Source organism: Corvus kubaryi, unplaced genomic scaffold (assembly GCF_017639235.1).
Source record: "Corvus kubaryi isolate FWS band 111438036 unplaced genomic scaffold, C.kubaryi_AGA036_p1.0 138, whole genome shotgun sequence".
Lineage (NCBI taxonomy): Eukaryota > Metazoa > Chordata > Aves > Passeriformes > Corvidae > Corvus > Corvus kubaryi.
Genome location: NW_024580672.1, coordinates 1,126,918 through 1,141,688, shown reverse-complemented (window position 1 = coordinate 1,141,688; position 14,771 = coordinate 1,126,918). Strand labels below are relative to the sequence as shown.

General features: G+C 41.3%; 1 protein-coding gene across 5 annotated transcripts in view; it reads right to left on the bottom strand.

The window, feature by feature from the left end:
- The window catches only part of DLG5 (discs large MAGUK scaffold protein 5), a 98,132-nt gene extending 83,959 nt beyond the window's left edge, over positions 1–14,173 (bottom strand). For 3 of the 5 annotated variants that reach the window (XM_042018540.1, XM_042018547.1, XM_042018541.1), the window contains exon 1: positions 13,814–14,173. In XM_042018540.1, coding sequence (XP_041874474.1) covers positions 13,814–14,114 — 301 coding nt within the window. In that variant the 5' untranslated portion in view covers positions 14,115–14,173. The remainder of the gene's footprint in view (positions 1–13,813) is intronic. The other 2 variants (XM_042018542.1, XM_042018545.1) reach the window with 1 other exon arrangement.
- Between the last annotated feature and the right edge of the window lie 598 nt (positions 14,174–14,771).

The window sequence follows — 14,771 nt, the reverse complement described above, 5'->3', positions numbered from 1 at the left end:
TGAACCTAAATTCTCAAAAAAAGAAAAAAAAAAAAGTTGTGCCATGGCATATCGTTTCTGGTTTTGTAATACATGTTCTGCTCTGCCATGGTGTTTGCATGCACATCTTAGTTTCCTCCAAATGATGGAAATCCTCTCAAGTCTTCAACTCATCAACGTCACTAAAAATCATGCATTCATGGAAATTCACAACTTTTGTCAATTTTGAGATAAGAGACAATAATATTGTGATCTTATTGTGATCCATCTAAGAATCAACCTTTCACGTGAATTTGGTAATCCTACATCTAAACATGCTATAGCAACTAGAACTCAGCTATACTTCTATAATTTCTTACAGTAAGAATATTGAAGAGAAATATCCAATAGCAAGGCATAACACATGCAGTTTGGCATTTTCTACTAACCAGAAACCTATGAACAGTTTCTGCTTAGTGTCTGAAAACAGTACTAAGATTGCACATTTCAAATGTTTTTATGTTCCTATTTAAGATCTGCAAGTAGCACTTAAGCATAGCAAAAAAAGAATATTTTATCTTCATATAATGCAGTCAATTCACATCCCACCATCATACATGAGCCATTTGCTTATCTGAAAGCAGCAGCAAAGATTAAATTTGCATTAACCATTTTACCACAGTTATCCCACCCAAGCTGGGGAAATCAGCTATACCTCCCATGCACTGCAAAGGGCATTCTTCACGAGTTTTACACAGGAGTTGAAAAAGGAATCACAAAATAGATGGATGCAATGGTAAAACGTTCAGACCCAGACTCTTAACTCTAGGGTCATGAACTGACAAATTTAAGAACACAAGGGTATTCATGCACATTTTTAATTATGGATCACTGCATATCTGACCACGCCGAAGACCTGGACAACAAACATCCTGGCCTTGATGTTCAAAATGATATGCCAAAACCAGATGTACTTTACTGAAGTGGGAGCTGTAACAGCACTGCTAAGTAAAAAGCTTTTTTAAACATTTATTATGTGTGGCAGGGAATTCTTTGTGCAAACTCTAACTTTTAGCGAGGACAATCTCAGCCATCTTAAGTGGCTTTGTATAAAAGCAACCAGGAAAAGCTCACAGTCACCCTGGCAGAGGAAGTTCAACAAGTTTGCTCTTACTTCTCTCAGCCACCCTCTCCACATCTCAGCCCTAAATCTCTAGAAAGCTCCTCATCACTCCACCCATGCCACAAAGATGAGAGACCCCGAGCCCAGGCTGGCTAATGTGGTCTCCTCTGACCCCGCGCTCACAGAACACCTGATTTGCAAGGCAAGTTGAAAACACTTAAATCCCACCCCATCCGGAGCCCATGAAAAGTCACTTAGGTCTGCCAACAAACTCAGGGCTTAAGCAAGCACATATAATTGCCCATTATATATTTTTTCCCCCTTAGAGAACTCCACCTGATTTTCATCACGAAAGCAGTCCCTGCAATCAGTTGCCTCATACTTCAGTAACAATGCATTATTCACATCCTGCTCTGAATACACATCCTTTCTCTCTTCTCCATGGTAGAAGTCCCCAAGTCCTTTAGAGGTGATCATTCCACTAACAACATTCTACACTTACCTCCATGATGTTTAATCCTTACTTTTGCACTAGGAAACTAGCACAGAGCAATTACCATTAGTAATGCTGGATGTTCAGCTTAGACATCCACAAAATGGCTGAAATAAAATCATCAGAAGGCAGCTGGCAAAGAAAGCTTCTCTCTGAAGTGACATTTCTAAAGAGCATTATTTGAAGCTAAAATTGGTTTTTATACAAAGATGAAATGAGCATTTTTAGCTTAAGCATTAGCAGGTTCACTCTTAAGGAAGCTCTTAATGACCTAGAGCTGTTTGGAAGACTCAGAATGGCACCTTTTCCCCACGATGCCACTTCCAGACAAAACTGCAGATAAACACTATACCTTGTAGTGTGTACAGAATGAAATTTTCTAAGACTCCACATTACTTAATTTAAATCCTAATCTTGATCTGAAAAAAAATTACAGGAAGAATTATATATATTTCATTGTTTTCATTATGATAATTAGTCTATGCTGAATGAAAACTAGTCTTCGGGTAATTCCTGTTTAGGAAGAAGTCTGTAAATTTCTCGAGGCTGATATAAAATTAAGACAAAAAAGCGCCACAAAGCATTTTCTTTGAAGTATTTTAAAAAGAAGGAAAAAATTCAGCAAGATCTGTTACAGGAATAAACATTTTGGTAAAGCCAAATTTTACATTCAGAATGCTGCAGATATACATATTTAAGATGTGCTTATTAAAACACCCACACAATATCAAAAAACTGTTGGAGCAGAAAGACTAACTTCCATAATTCACTTCTGTCCAGCCTAACAAGAGAACTCAAGAAAAATTTCATTTCTTCAAGGACTTTCAAAAAACCTTTCAGGAAATGCCTAGCCACTGGTGTACCCTGCAATCCAATCATGAGATACAGACGATTCATTTCCCCTTCCCAATACGTCACAGCATTTACTACCTTTATTTATAAATGTTCAGAACAACTTCGTTAACCAAAATAAGCTTACAACATGAACATCAGAATTTTATGTTTTCTGTAATTTCTTCAAATCAAAACTTATGTAATTTACAGAAAATTATAACTTTCGAATCTCACTGAAAAAGCTGTGCTTAGCGTAAGGATCTCTCTTAAGGTAATACAGTTATTTGTCCTGTTAAGCTCTTATATGTTTATCTTCCACAAAGAATACAGATAACATAGATATAACAGGTCCCCTACCACAACCATAATGAATAGACACAGAGTACTCAGTGAGAAAGCCAAGAAGCCTGTCTTCACAATACACATGTGAACTGAAAAGCACGAGGACAGCAGAAAATGGAGAACACAGATTAGCCAGCCAAATGAGACTCCACTCCATAAGCTAACAGTGTTCTGTTGAAATTAAGAAAATGAAGTACACTTTTAGTTATTTTCTGAAACAGATCACATAACATGCAGATACTATCTATATTAGACACTACTGAGAATTAAATCAAAGGCCAAGGCTTCATGATCTAATCCATAAGATCAGAAATCCTACAGCCTCAGTGATCCAAATTCACCTCCTCTAACTGTTGTAAGACCAGGGAATTATTCTAAACATTTATTATCTCTCAAAAGCCACAATGTCAAATAAAATGGTTTTAGCTATTACTGTGCATTTGCATCTCACACGGTAACAAAAATCTGTGCAACTATGACAAAGCTTTAATTTTGGGGTGCACTGTAGGAACAAGCCAAAGTATTTTGATAAGAGAAAGCTGGTCTTTAAAAGTCTTATCTACTTTCAATATATTTATTTTTTTAATTATTTCTCATTACAAAAGAAGCAAGTATTAAAAATTTCCATGCACAAATGTACACATACAATGCATTTGACGAGACGAATTCACAGAATTTTTTTATGTGGATTTCCTCCATAAGCTACTACAACCTTAGATAGGATCTGGCTCATGTGCCCATGAGAAAGCCAAACAGATACAGGGCAAAACCAATAAACTCCACACTGTATTGTTGCAATGCAGACTACTTGAAGAAGAATAAAAACTTTCCAGAGATGCTGAGAAACATGCAGTGTAGCACCCTGAAACTCCTTACAAGAGAGCACAGTGTAGCAAAGTGCTCATCACTGTAACCAGGCAATAGCTACACTGCAATCCTTCCAGTTGCACCAGTCTGCCTTCGCCTTCTGCTTATCACTGGTATGGAGAAAATCATGGGCCCCAAAAGACAAGCTCAGTATCAATACCATACTAACAACCTGGCATTTTGCAGCACGTTAAGAAACTTGCTAGAGTTGGCTCTAAATTTAAATTGAGATTTGACATTCTAGACAATATAATGAGATACTCCCTGACAAATGAAATTTTATGCAAGTCATGTATGCACAGCATATCACTGAAGATCAACTCAGCCAGAGATAGAAAAACAGCTCAGCATTTACACATTGTGTTTTCTTCCAGTCCAGCACACACTACACACAGGTTTCAGGCAGTGTTGTACAGAACAGGACTGCCACCAGCCTTGACAGACAAGTTTTTCTTGTATGTTTTTACTGATTTTCATACTAATACCAATACTCCTGATGTCCTACCACGTCCTAAAATCCCGAGACAGAAAGTATCTCTGACCTTCATATCTGAAACTACTTCTCAGTGTTATCAAGGAACTTTCTGTTCAGCCAAAACACTGCTCTGACACTTGCAGCAATGCAGCCCTCAAAATACTCCCGGATTACCTCAAAGGTGCCAGGAAAATAGGAAAGGTTCATGAACCAGGATAACAAATTAATATATCTGAAATATAGCATACCTTAATGTGCTGGCCTACCAGCAATTTAGAAAAGTATCTCACTATATATCTTTCAAAGTTGATGTCTGCAGTCTATATCTAAATCAGCCGTGGGGTTACTCAACAGGGAGGGAGGCAGGGTTAACCCATTAAGGCAAACTAATCAGACCCTTAACCAAAAGTAGTCAATGCATCTTATCGAAAGTGTCCTTTCCTAATATGCCCTAAAGGTAACTAGAAGCCTCAAAACCCTAAACTTCTCCAGCAAAAAAAGGGAAGACTGCTTGTGCACTGTCAGAGCAGCAAAGGAAAGCTGTGGCAGCATGTCTAAATAGAGAGGTGAAAATAGGCAGCGTGAGCATCCTAAGGTTCATTGCCACAGAAAGCAGAAAAGGGACTGAACAAGTAGGTTAGATTTTTAATACACCCTCCTATTAAAAGAGGGGAAAAAATACCACTACCTCAAGGTGAAAATAATATAATTGAAAGTGAATGCCCTCTTGAGAATACCTCTTTTTTGATCTTGAGAGGGTTTAGTACCACTTTTTGTGATTTTATTATTCTAAAATTCAGGTACGCCTACAGAGTTTGTTCAGAGTCTAACCCTGCACCAGAAGTACATATGATAGAGCAACTGATGGCAACAACAAATCAGTTGATCAATTACAGAGGAAAGCCTGTTAATACTTTTTGTTTGTTGGGGTTTTTTGTTTGTTTTGTTTTTCTTGAAGACCTTAGCATTTTATATTATTTTTAACCACACCTACTTAAGTCAAACTGAAAGAGCAAAAACATGCCCTACATTCAATTAAACCTTAAGCAAGCTCTCAAATAACATCGCTCTCTCTCATAAAAGTGTTCAGAAAGGAAAAACCAGACTGCAAATTCATGACTACTTTAAATATTGAGAAGTGAAATTAATAACTGAGTTTTTTTGTTGTGCTGATGCATTTAGCTTAAAATAAAACCTTTAGATAACCTGATTTCACCACCATTAAACACGCACTTGCTCACCACCTGAAAAACACATCATCATGACCTAAATGCGAATTAACCTTCTTAAAAATTACTGCAAGTGTTCATGAAATTATGCATGAAGCGTTTAAGAGAACTTTAAAATTGAATAACAAGACTTCCTGAAAGAAGTCATTAAAACAACATCTGTCAATCATCTGTCAACTTCTAGTTGAAGAACTCCCAACAACTCAATCAACCCCTCCTTCTGCAAGAGGATCGTAACTGTGGATGGCAAACTCAGATTATATAAGTGCTCCAAAAAGAGCAAGATCACACAGTTACCCGAGTCTCAAAATTCTCCCTACAATGATTTTTCCACAAAAGCATGCAACAGAAGAAAGCTATCCACAAGAAAACCAAATACAAACAAGAAACAGAAACAATAAAGAAGATAAATATAGTCTTATGCTTATTAAAAAACCCCATGAACGTCTATGTAACAATTTAGGCAGCAGTGCTTGGCAATTTTGATGAGGATATTTTCTACACCAACTTTATTTCCCCAACCCAAAAGTTCTGATTCTTCTACAGAAAACCATATTTATACTTGTCAGCTGGCCTGTCTCAGAAAAAGAGAATATACTTGAAAAGGGATTTTGGTGCACCAATATCTAAAGAAGATAGTTCACTTCTGCCAGGTGTGTTCACAATTCCGACTACATTTTACATGCATCCTCAAGGAAAATACCTTTCTTTCTACACCACTGCTATCTTTTCCCACACAAACTCCATTTTGAGCACTACTGACCAGCAAACAAGCATCAGCCTCACTTTCTGAGGTACAAGAGGTACTTTGCTGATGACACTGTTCAACCCAGAGAGCTTAGTATGCAACCCCTGGATTCTGCCAACATTTGCACATGCCCAACCTGATACATATAAACGGGGATTACTCACATGCTGGAAGGTAAGTACATGAATAATAAACATGTTCGTGAATCAGCAATTACGTGCAGGTAGAATAAAAGCCAAAGCAAAAGGAGATGAGGCACAAGAGGCAACAAAGTTGTCACAAGGCATTAATAATACTAAGTGTGAATGCTCCCAACTGGATTTTTAGGAAAGCTAATTCAGAAGTAAGTTTACAGAACATTGGCTTTGAGGGTTTAGAGGTGGGGAAGAAGAGTTTTTTGGTTTATCATCCAATACATAATAAATTTTCAACTATATAAAAAGTCTGCAAAAACCAACCCCTCAACTCCCCAGCTGAAATACTTAATGGTTTTACATTCTCACTTTCTGTCTCCAGCTGCAGGTCAGTTGCATGTCTGGAAATCTTAATCACAGTGATACAGCCTACTTAAAATACAATGCCTCCATCAGAGAACTCAAAAAAAAAATTATTATTTTCTAAAATACAAAGAGCAGCTCTCCAGAACAAACATATTAACACTGTGAACAAGCAAACTGCTGAGCACCTCAACCCATGAACTGTGAAATTAGAGGTTTTGGAAGCTGTGAGGAAGAAGAAGGTGGTGTTATATATATAAAATAGGCTGCCCTTAAATTCTTCTGACACCAGTTTGGGTAAGAAGGGCCTTCCAGTTGTAGTACGTTATTCTGGACTGCTCCGCAAGAAAAATATCCTTCAATGTTCACCCCAAGGGGCCAAGTGCTTCTGTCAGCTTCAAGGGCCATCAATTCTCACTATCATCAGCTTCTGAAGCCTGGAAAGGGTGCCCTGTGAACATCAGACTCTCTTGCACAACAGCTGACAACAGGAGTTCCCAGAGCTAACCTTATTTGTTAGCTGCAACAGGAGTGGATGCTGGTATTACCCCATCATCATCAACACAGCTGCTAGTGCACCACAACCTGTGACAAACATATGAATATACCTACTACACATCACACATTGTGCACTGGCTGTTTTGAATTGGTTTCTAAGTAATAGCACTATGGTTCTCCTTCAATATTTTAGTAATTCTGTCTTCCACTGACAAGAATTAATATACCAGGGTATCACTGAGAACTCCAAAAAATGGCCCTTTTGGAAGAGCCAGGCTCCAATATTCAAAACTGGTCTCTTGAAAGGACAGCATCCTTCTTGTATGCTTCTATAAAGCTTCTATTTTCTAATAAAGCATTTTTGGCCTCAAGCCAAAGTTCAGCCACTGCGACCCTACCAGCTCCTACACCAGAATGATTCAGTTCTAAATTGCGTGTGGTTCACAAAAAAGCAGCCAATGACTTGCATCTTGAAGGTCACAAATAATGTTTTACCATGGACCACTCAATATAATTCAGTAGCCTAGATGTCTCAACTTCATTACTACAGCTCTTTTCACAAGAAGTTATATGCACTAACATATTTTTCTGTCTCCATCAATACTATGAACAGTTTACATAAAGAAATGTTTTAACATTCCTATATGTACAGCATTTTAAGATTCTTCTTATGAAAAGAACCCACAACAGGTCCACACTAATACCCAAAACGTGCTGGTGACTTATCATGCTTTAACCCCAGCCAAAACAAGGACAGCACTGAACAGCTCTGAAAGGTGAAACCTCTGTCCTCAGGATTTTACAGCATAAGGAACTGTTACAAGCAATTTATCAAGACTTACTGACATCTTTCTAATGACTGGAGTTTTGAAAAAGAATGTTAATGCTAGAGAATAATAATTAAGGTAACAATTAACAGGAGCAAGGAAAACTAAAAAACAAAAATAAAGAAATAAAGGTTAAAAAACCCCAGAAAGTGGCAAAAGCAAGCAGAAAATGGGGGGAAAAAAACCCCAAATCCCAAAAAATTTAGTTCAAATTACTGGATTTGCTGAGAGAACTGGAAAGCCCAAAGTCACTATCCATGCGGTGGCTCGGTTTTCACTAGCTAGACAAGGGGCCCAAAAAAATCAGACAAACCAGGACTGGTTACAGCTGCAAGAGAACAGTGAGACTGAGAATGGTAGTTAAAACAAGTTAAAGATCTGAAACCTCTGAGACAGGCAAGCTTTAAGCTTTAACAAGTAAGTAAGGAGCAAGTTACAGAAAGCTGTTTGCTTTCCTCAGTGATCATGTCTAATTTTGTAAGACACCAAGTCCTGCATGTGTCCAAAGCAACTTGATAGCTGGATGCACCAATACCACACAAATAGTTATTATTCCCTTTACTCTGATGAAAACAATGTCCCCGGGAGTTTACTGTGGCCAGCTTTCCTTCCACCCCCTCCCTGAGCACAGCAAAAATGTAATTGAGAACTACCACCCTTGGGATTTATGAACTACTAAAACATGCATTTCCTTCTTTGGAATTGAGAGCCTACTTCCATGAACTTACCACTATTAGACATTTCATTGGGAATACCCATCCGGACACTTGCCAGAATCTTGCTGCATTTTTTCTGCCTGGCAATTCCATGAGATACCAAGAATCTGAGATCATCAGAAGACACAGGTACTGCTAAACTACTGCTGGGTATTTTATTGACTTTAATTACTGCTCAGCACTGCTGAAGAGCTGCACTTATCCAAAGGTGACTTCTGAACACGGCCTGCTTTTTCATCAGCACGATTTAGGAAATCCTGCGACAAGGCTTGCGTAGCTACCCTGGGAACTAATAACAGGTCTGGAAAAACCCAGACATACTGCTCTACTTCTCCCACTCTTCAATTTCCAGTGACAGAAGGGAGTGTAAATTGTACTTAATTGCAAAATTGTCAGTTCAGTCCTTGAGTCAGTAAATCATGCTTTTACAATTTCTCCTTATTCTCCCCTCTCTCCTTTCCCAGGGAATGCACAGTTACAGCACTAATTATCATCTCCAAGTATTTGTACTGTCTTCTCCCTTTTCCTCACCCCAGAGCCTCCTGAGCTGCCCTTTCTTCTGCCTTGCTCCTACAGGAGAGCACATCCCACCTCCCCACATCACAACCTTCCTCCAGACAATCCCTGAGCTCCTCACAAGCACAAATTTTCATTGCTGCTCCTTTCACCAGTCATCAGCCAACATTTTGTGGGGATCAGGCAAGAATTTCTGAGGGATGGGAAAGAAGAGACAAAATGTGGAGGTTCCAGCACCAGGTCCAAGCAGTCATGCTTGCCAGCTCTTCAAGGTCAACCCTGGAATTACTGCATTTCCTGTGGGTCTCCCGTAATGCTGCCAGAGAAGTGGGTCCCAGCTGTCCAACTCCTAAACTCATACTTACAGAGCTCGCCTTTTGTGTTTCATCTTAAATATGCTGAAAGATTTTGAAATATTTAAAAGTATACTTTGTGACTTCAAATCCCATATTGTCTGTTTTATATAGAAAGCAGAGAGAGGAAGTTGAGATAATCCCTCTAAAAAGAGGAGAAAGCTGGAACTCTTTTCCTACTCTTAAACATGCCCACATTTACTTTTTGACTGAAAATTAACACTTGATGTCTGACCAAACACGGTTAGAAAAATAGTCTTAATAAATAACAGAAGAAAAATTTTCCAAGTCAATCTACAACCATCCTCTTTCCTTCCTGCCCCTTTAAAGATCTTTTTAAATATGCAATCAATTTTGAGTTCTAAAACCTAAATTCCCATCTTGAAACTGTTAAAGAAAGCACCTCTAAAGCCTAACACATGCTCACTGACTGCAGCTGGAGAGGTACAGAAGACCAACTGCTAATACAAAAGGAAACTGTGAATCTTAAATTTTATTAACTGTGCAAGCTGTAATGAAGCTCTTGTGTTCAGCAATCTACTCAGTTTCAAGACAAAGCGCACTTCTGTAGCCCCACAAGTTTATCTCGAAAACAAATTCCAAGCTCAACAACCAAACCTGCCTTTTTCCCACCTTTTCAGTATCACAAAAATGTAAATACAAAGCTTGTTATCTGAAGCAATCAGAAGACTACAGAGTTTCCTCAGATTTCCATTCTCACCTCTTAATTACATTTAAAGAAAATACATCTTAATAGCATTTGTCACAATGAACTATATTCCATTGCATTATTGTTATGGACACTTTTTATGACAAAATTCACACTAAAGCAATAGTAAGAATGAAACATTTTCTGGTTATCAAGATATCTAACAGACAACTGAATGCTCAGAAATACTTTATTTTCACATTAGAAAGGATATGTAATTCCATCAGGATAAGGATTTCTCAGAAGCATGATGGAGGTATTTGCCAAATCAAATATTCAATGGTAATCTATCAGTTCACTCGCAAGTAAATAAACAAAAATACTTAGCACACTGCTTATAGAATTCATCCATGTGCAAAATACTAGGAGATTTTAAACCAGCCAAGCAACCACTCTCACATGGGCAGAGCCAATTTTCTCACAAAGGTTTACAAAGAAGTGCAATGCAGTAATCAAAGGTTTTACTCAAGGAAGAACTAAAGTCTCCAAACACAATTAAATGAAACAGAAAATCCCACTTGGTTTAGCTTCTGCTTTACAGAAGGTAATTTCCTGTTTGATTTTGCACTCAGTTTTAACCAACACTGTTGGGCATACTATGCTTTGTTTCTAATTTGAGAAAACATTTTAACATTTGTTAAAAAACATACATTTTAGTGGACAAACTACACAGTTTTAGATTTAAAATCAGCAATTAGAAGCCCCTATAGAAGACAAACGTATTTAAATGGTGACTGAACAAGGGGAAACTCTATAAAGATAAAAAAGCTCTTTGTAGAGACAGAGTGAGAAAGTCTTTCAGCAGCCTCCAGGACCCCACTTATTTCTCTTGAGCAGTCTGACCAGCTGTTTACTTCCCTCTGTGTGGCACAGATAAATACTTATAAAAGTGTCAGCTCTACATTGTCCAGCCAGTCACAAGAACTGCTGGTATAAATAACAACCTGAGCTTCCATCAGAGTTCACACATCGCCTTTAAAGTACAAAAGGAGGCAATATTTAAACTGAGAAGGAAGAAAACACAAAGCAATGGTACATGTTGCACATTATAGTGTCACGCATTAAAATGGATGAAGAAGCAGTCTACTGTAGTGAGTGGTCTGTATGCTGATTTCTGAAACTTTGAACAAAACTATGCTGCTAAATTACCTTCTCACTTCCCTCACAACAGCAGCACACTGGAAAAAAATTAGCAAACATCACTACAAGACATTTTGATTATAAATAATTTTCATCTCCAATAAGCATTTAGAGGATGTGCATTTTATTAGCCTCCTCTTCTAAAGAATACTAAAAATGATACTTTACCACTGTAAACTATCATTTTTACAAATGCTAATGGGCAATATAAAAAACTTATTCAACTCTATAGGGTCAGTCAAAGGGGTATTTAAGATATATATTTTTTGCTTTTAACAATAAAGGCATTTTACATAACATGGACTATTTCACTTCGGTATTTTAAATACAGAATCCAACACTTCTCACTGTCCCACTTACTACTACACCCAAAAACCAAAAAGTGACTTGACACATCCACCTACAATATCTCCAGTGAAAAGGACTAAAACTCCCAAATGGCCCAAGAAGAGCAGAGGGGTGGTCAAACTTCCTACAGGGAGCTATTAGAATAAAACTGATTAAAATAAAATAGCTGAATACATGTTCAAACAAGAACCTTTCTTCCACAGTTACCCTCAAACATTAACTCTTTGTATACCACATAGAGGACAAACTCACACAAAGACCAGGAATTACCAGAGGCTTTCAGTGGGCACACAAGCAGCCTCATGACTAATTACCATAACACCCCCTTAGGGGAGTAATGCTGGAATATATACAACAGTATTTGAAGGCTCAGGTACATTACCTTTCTATGGTTTATTCTTAAATAAGCTCGCTATCAGCAATCTCCTGTGAACTAATTTTTAAACATGTTTATCATAAGGAAAACAAACCCATAACTCTCAAAGCTAGCTCTTTATTACCACTGATAAATGAAAGCAATAACACTTTAAAACACATCACATAAGAGAAACATCCTTCCCCACACAGACGTTAATTTAACTCAGATTAGACTCCTGAACACAGTCAGTCAAAGAGGATATAGGTCACTTCGCCAATCAAACTACTTTTCCCTTGAGAACTCAGTGTTGTGAGACATTCTTCAATTCCAACCTGCATTTTAAAAACGAAGACTATTACTAAGTCCAACATCTTCATTTTTTTCTACCATTTGTGTTTTACACCTTTGATTTTAAGGCTGGGGAGTGCTAGTAGCCCAGTAGCATTAATCCATCTTCACAACAAGGCAAGAATGGGCATTGCTCTAACCATACAAAGCCATCATGGGTCCCATTCTGGAAGGCAGTGAGTGCCCTCATCTCCCATTGATGTCAGACCACATAATGTTTCAAGTATTGAGGTCTATTGTTCAGTCCATTTTTCCCCCATCTTGTGAGGTCCTGCCATATATTCATTAGAAAAGGCCATACACTACACTACACTGAAATAAAACAAAACCTATGACCCCCAAGCATTTGTGTTTACTGAACTCCTACCATCCACAGCATAATTCAAATAAGGGCAGAGTACACAGCGCAACCACACATGCAAGGACTATTTTCCTGACAGAAGTAGCTCTTAAATGGCTTTATTTTCTTAAAGAAATGGTATCATTTATAAGAGTCAAGAAGCCCTCCCAATGCATTTCCTTATGTAAATAGGTAGTGACACTGTAAATCTCAAATCCAATAACAACACCAAAGAGAGACTCTGCATTTCTGAATCAGCCAACTTGCTCACACTAGATAAGACTACCTACACATCACTATAATACAGAATTACCATTTACTCCAATTTTTCATTTAGAAACAAAGCTGCACTTGCAAAGCCTTATATACTGTCACCTATCATTATTTTAAAGTGTTGGTTTGTGCACATAAAAGTAGGCTGTGACTTGTTTTGGAAGGAGGAGACTAGGGAAAGACCTGTGGATCAAAGCCCAACTTACTTAAGGACGTGTTTTACACTCAAATTCTTCTCGTCTGGATTTGCAGTTAAACTAATGGTTTCCCTGTTCTAACCACCAAGAAGAGTTACAACAATATAACCTCAAACAAACAGATGGTTGTCCGGAGAAAAAGTTACAGTATTTACTCAAAGGCACATCTGCTGGAGTCCTGCCAGCCAGCCAACTCCGGCAGAGTGGCTGCAGGGGGGAGTTTCAGTTTTGCCCGGTCAAGAGGCGGCTGTGTAACACCACCGGCGTTGGTGCTCAAGGGAGAAAAGCCCCTTCGCGTTCGGTTTTCCCGAGCCCTCAGTCGACACCCGGCTACGGGGGACGGGAGCAGCCGCAAGAACCAGGCTGGGCTGGCCTCTCCAAAGGGAGGGCGCAGCATCCGCGGCACCTCTCGGGGACCAGTACCAGCGCTCCCGCCAGGAAAGAAAGCGAAAGGGTCGGAAACACAAAACAAGCATCGAGACCCCAAGCGCAAACACGGGACTTCTATTCTCCACCGGAAAAGGAGGACCCCCGCCCGCTCCCTTCCCACCTTCGGGCGGGGGGCCCCGAGGGGCCCGCGCTGCCCTCCTCCTGCTGCCGCCCCGCGCCCCGGGCCCCACTCACCGGCCGTCTCGGCCGCGGCCGGCGCCCCCGCCACGCCGTTCAGGTAGAGGATGGAGAGCAGGTGGGGCTGCGTCTTCTCCAGGGCCACCCGCAGGTCCTGGAAGTGGTCCCGTTCCTTGCCCAGCAGCAGAGCGATGAGCAGCTCGGCCTTCCCGCCGCCCGCCGCCTCCAGGTCGCGCAGGTCGCGGGGGCCGAGGGCGCCGGCGGCCTCCAGCAGCTCCACCACCTTGTCCACCTCGGTCATGGCCTGTGCCAGGCTCTGCCGGCACTGAGCGAGCAGCTCCTTGTGCTTCGGCTCCATGGCTGCTGCGGGGCCGCCGCCGGCCAAACTTCGCCCGCCCCCGGCCCCACCGCTCCGCCACCGCCGCCCCCGGGGAGGCGCGGGCCGAGGCGGGGCGGGTGCCGCCGGCCACCCTCCTCCGGCACCCGGCGCCCCCGCAACGGCCCCCGGCGAAACTTCGTCCGGAGAGGAGGAGCGGAGCTGGGACAGGACCTGGGCCGAGGGCGGCTTTGCCTTCGCCTCTTCCTCCCCCTCCTCCAGCAGGCGGGGGGCGAGCCGCCGTCAGGGGCTGCTGCTCCTCTTCCTTCTCCGTCTGGCGCCCCGCTCGCCTCCTTTCCGCCCCCCCGGGCGGCGAAACAACTTCTCCTCCTCCCGCCTGCCCGCGGGAGGGGACCGCCGGGAGCAGGAGCTGCGGGGAGCGCCGCCGCTTCCCGGCACCCCGCACCCCCGCGGGGCAGTCAGGATAACTTCTCTCCGCCGCTCGCCGCAGCCACACGGCCGGGAGGGGGTGCGGGGAGACGGGCTCAGCTCCAGGCGCCTCCTTTCATCGGCGGGCGCACGCAGCCATATTGGCTACACAAAGCTGCCGCCTGCGCCGAGACGGGGCTGCGGCAGCGCATCGCCCGCCCCGCTCCGCGCCGCGCCGCCCGCCCGACGCAGCGGCCGTCGCTCCCCCGG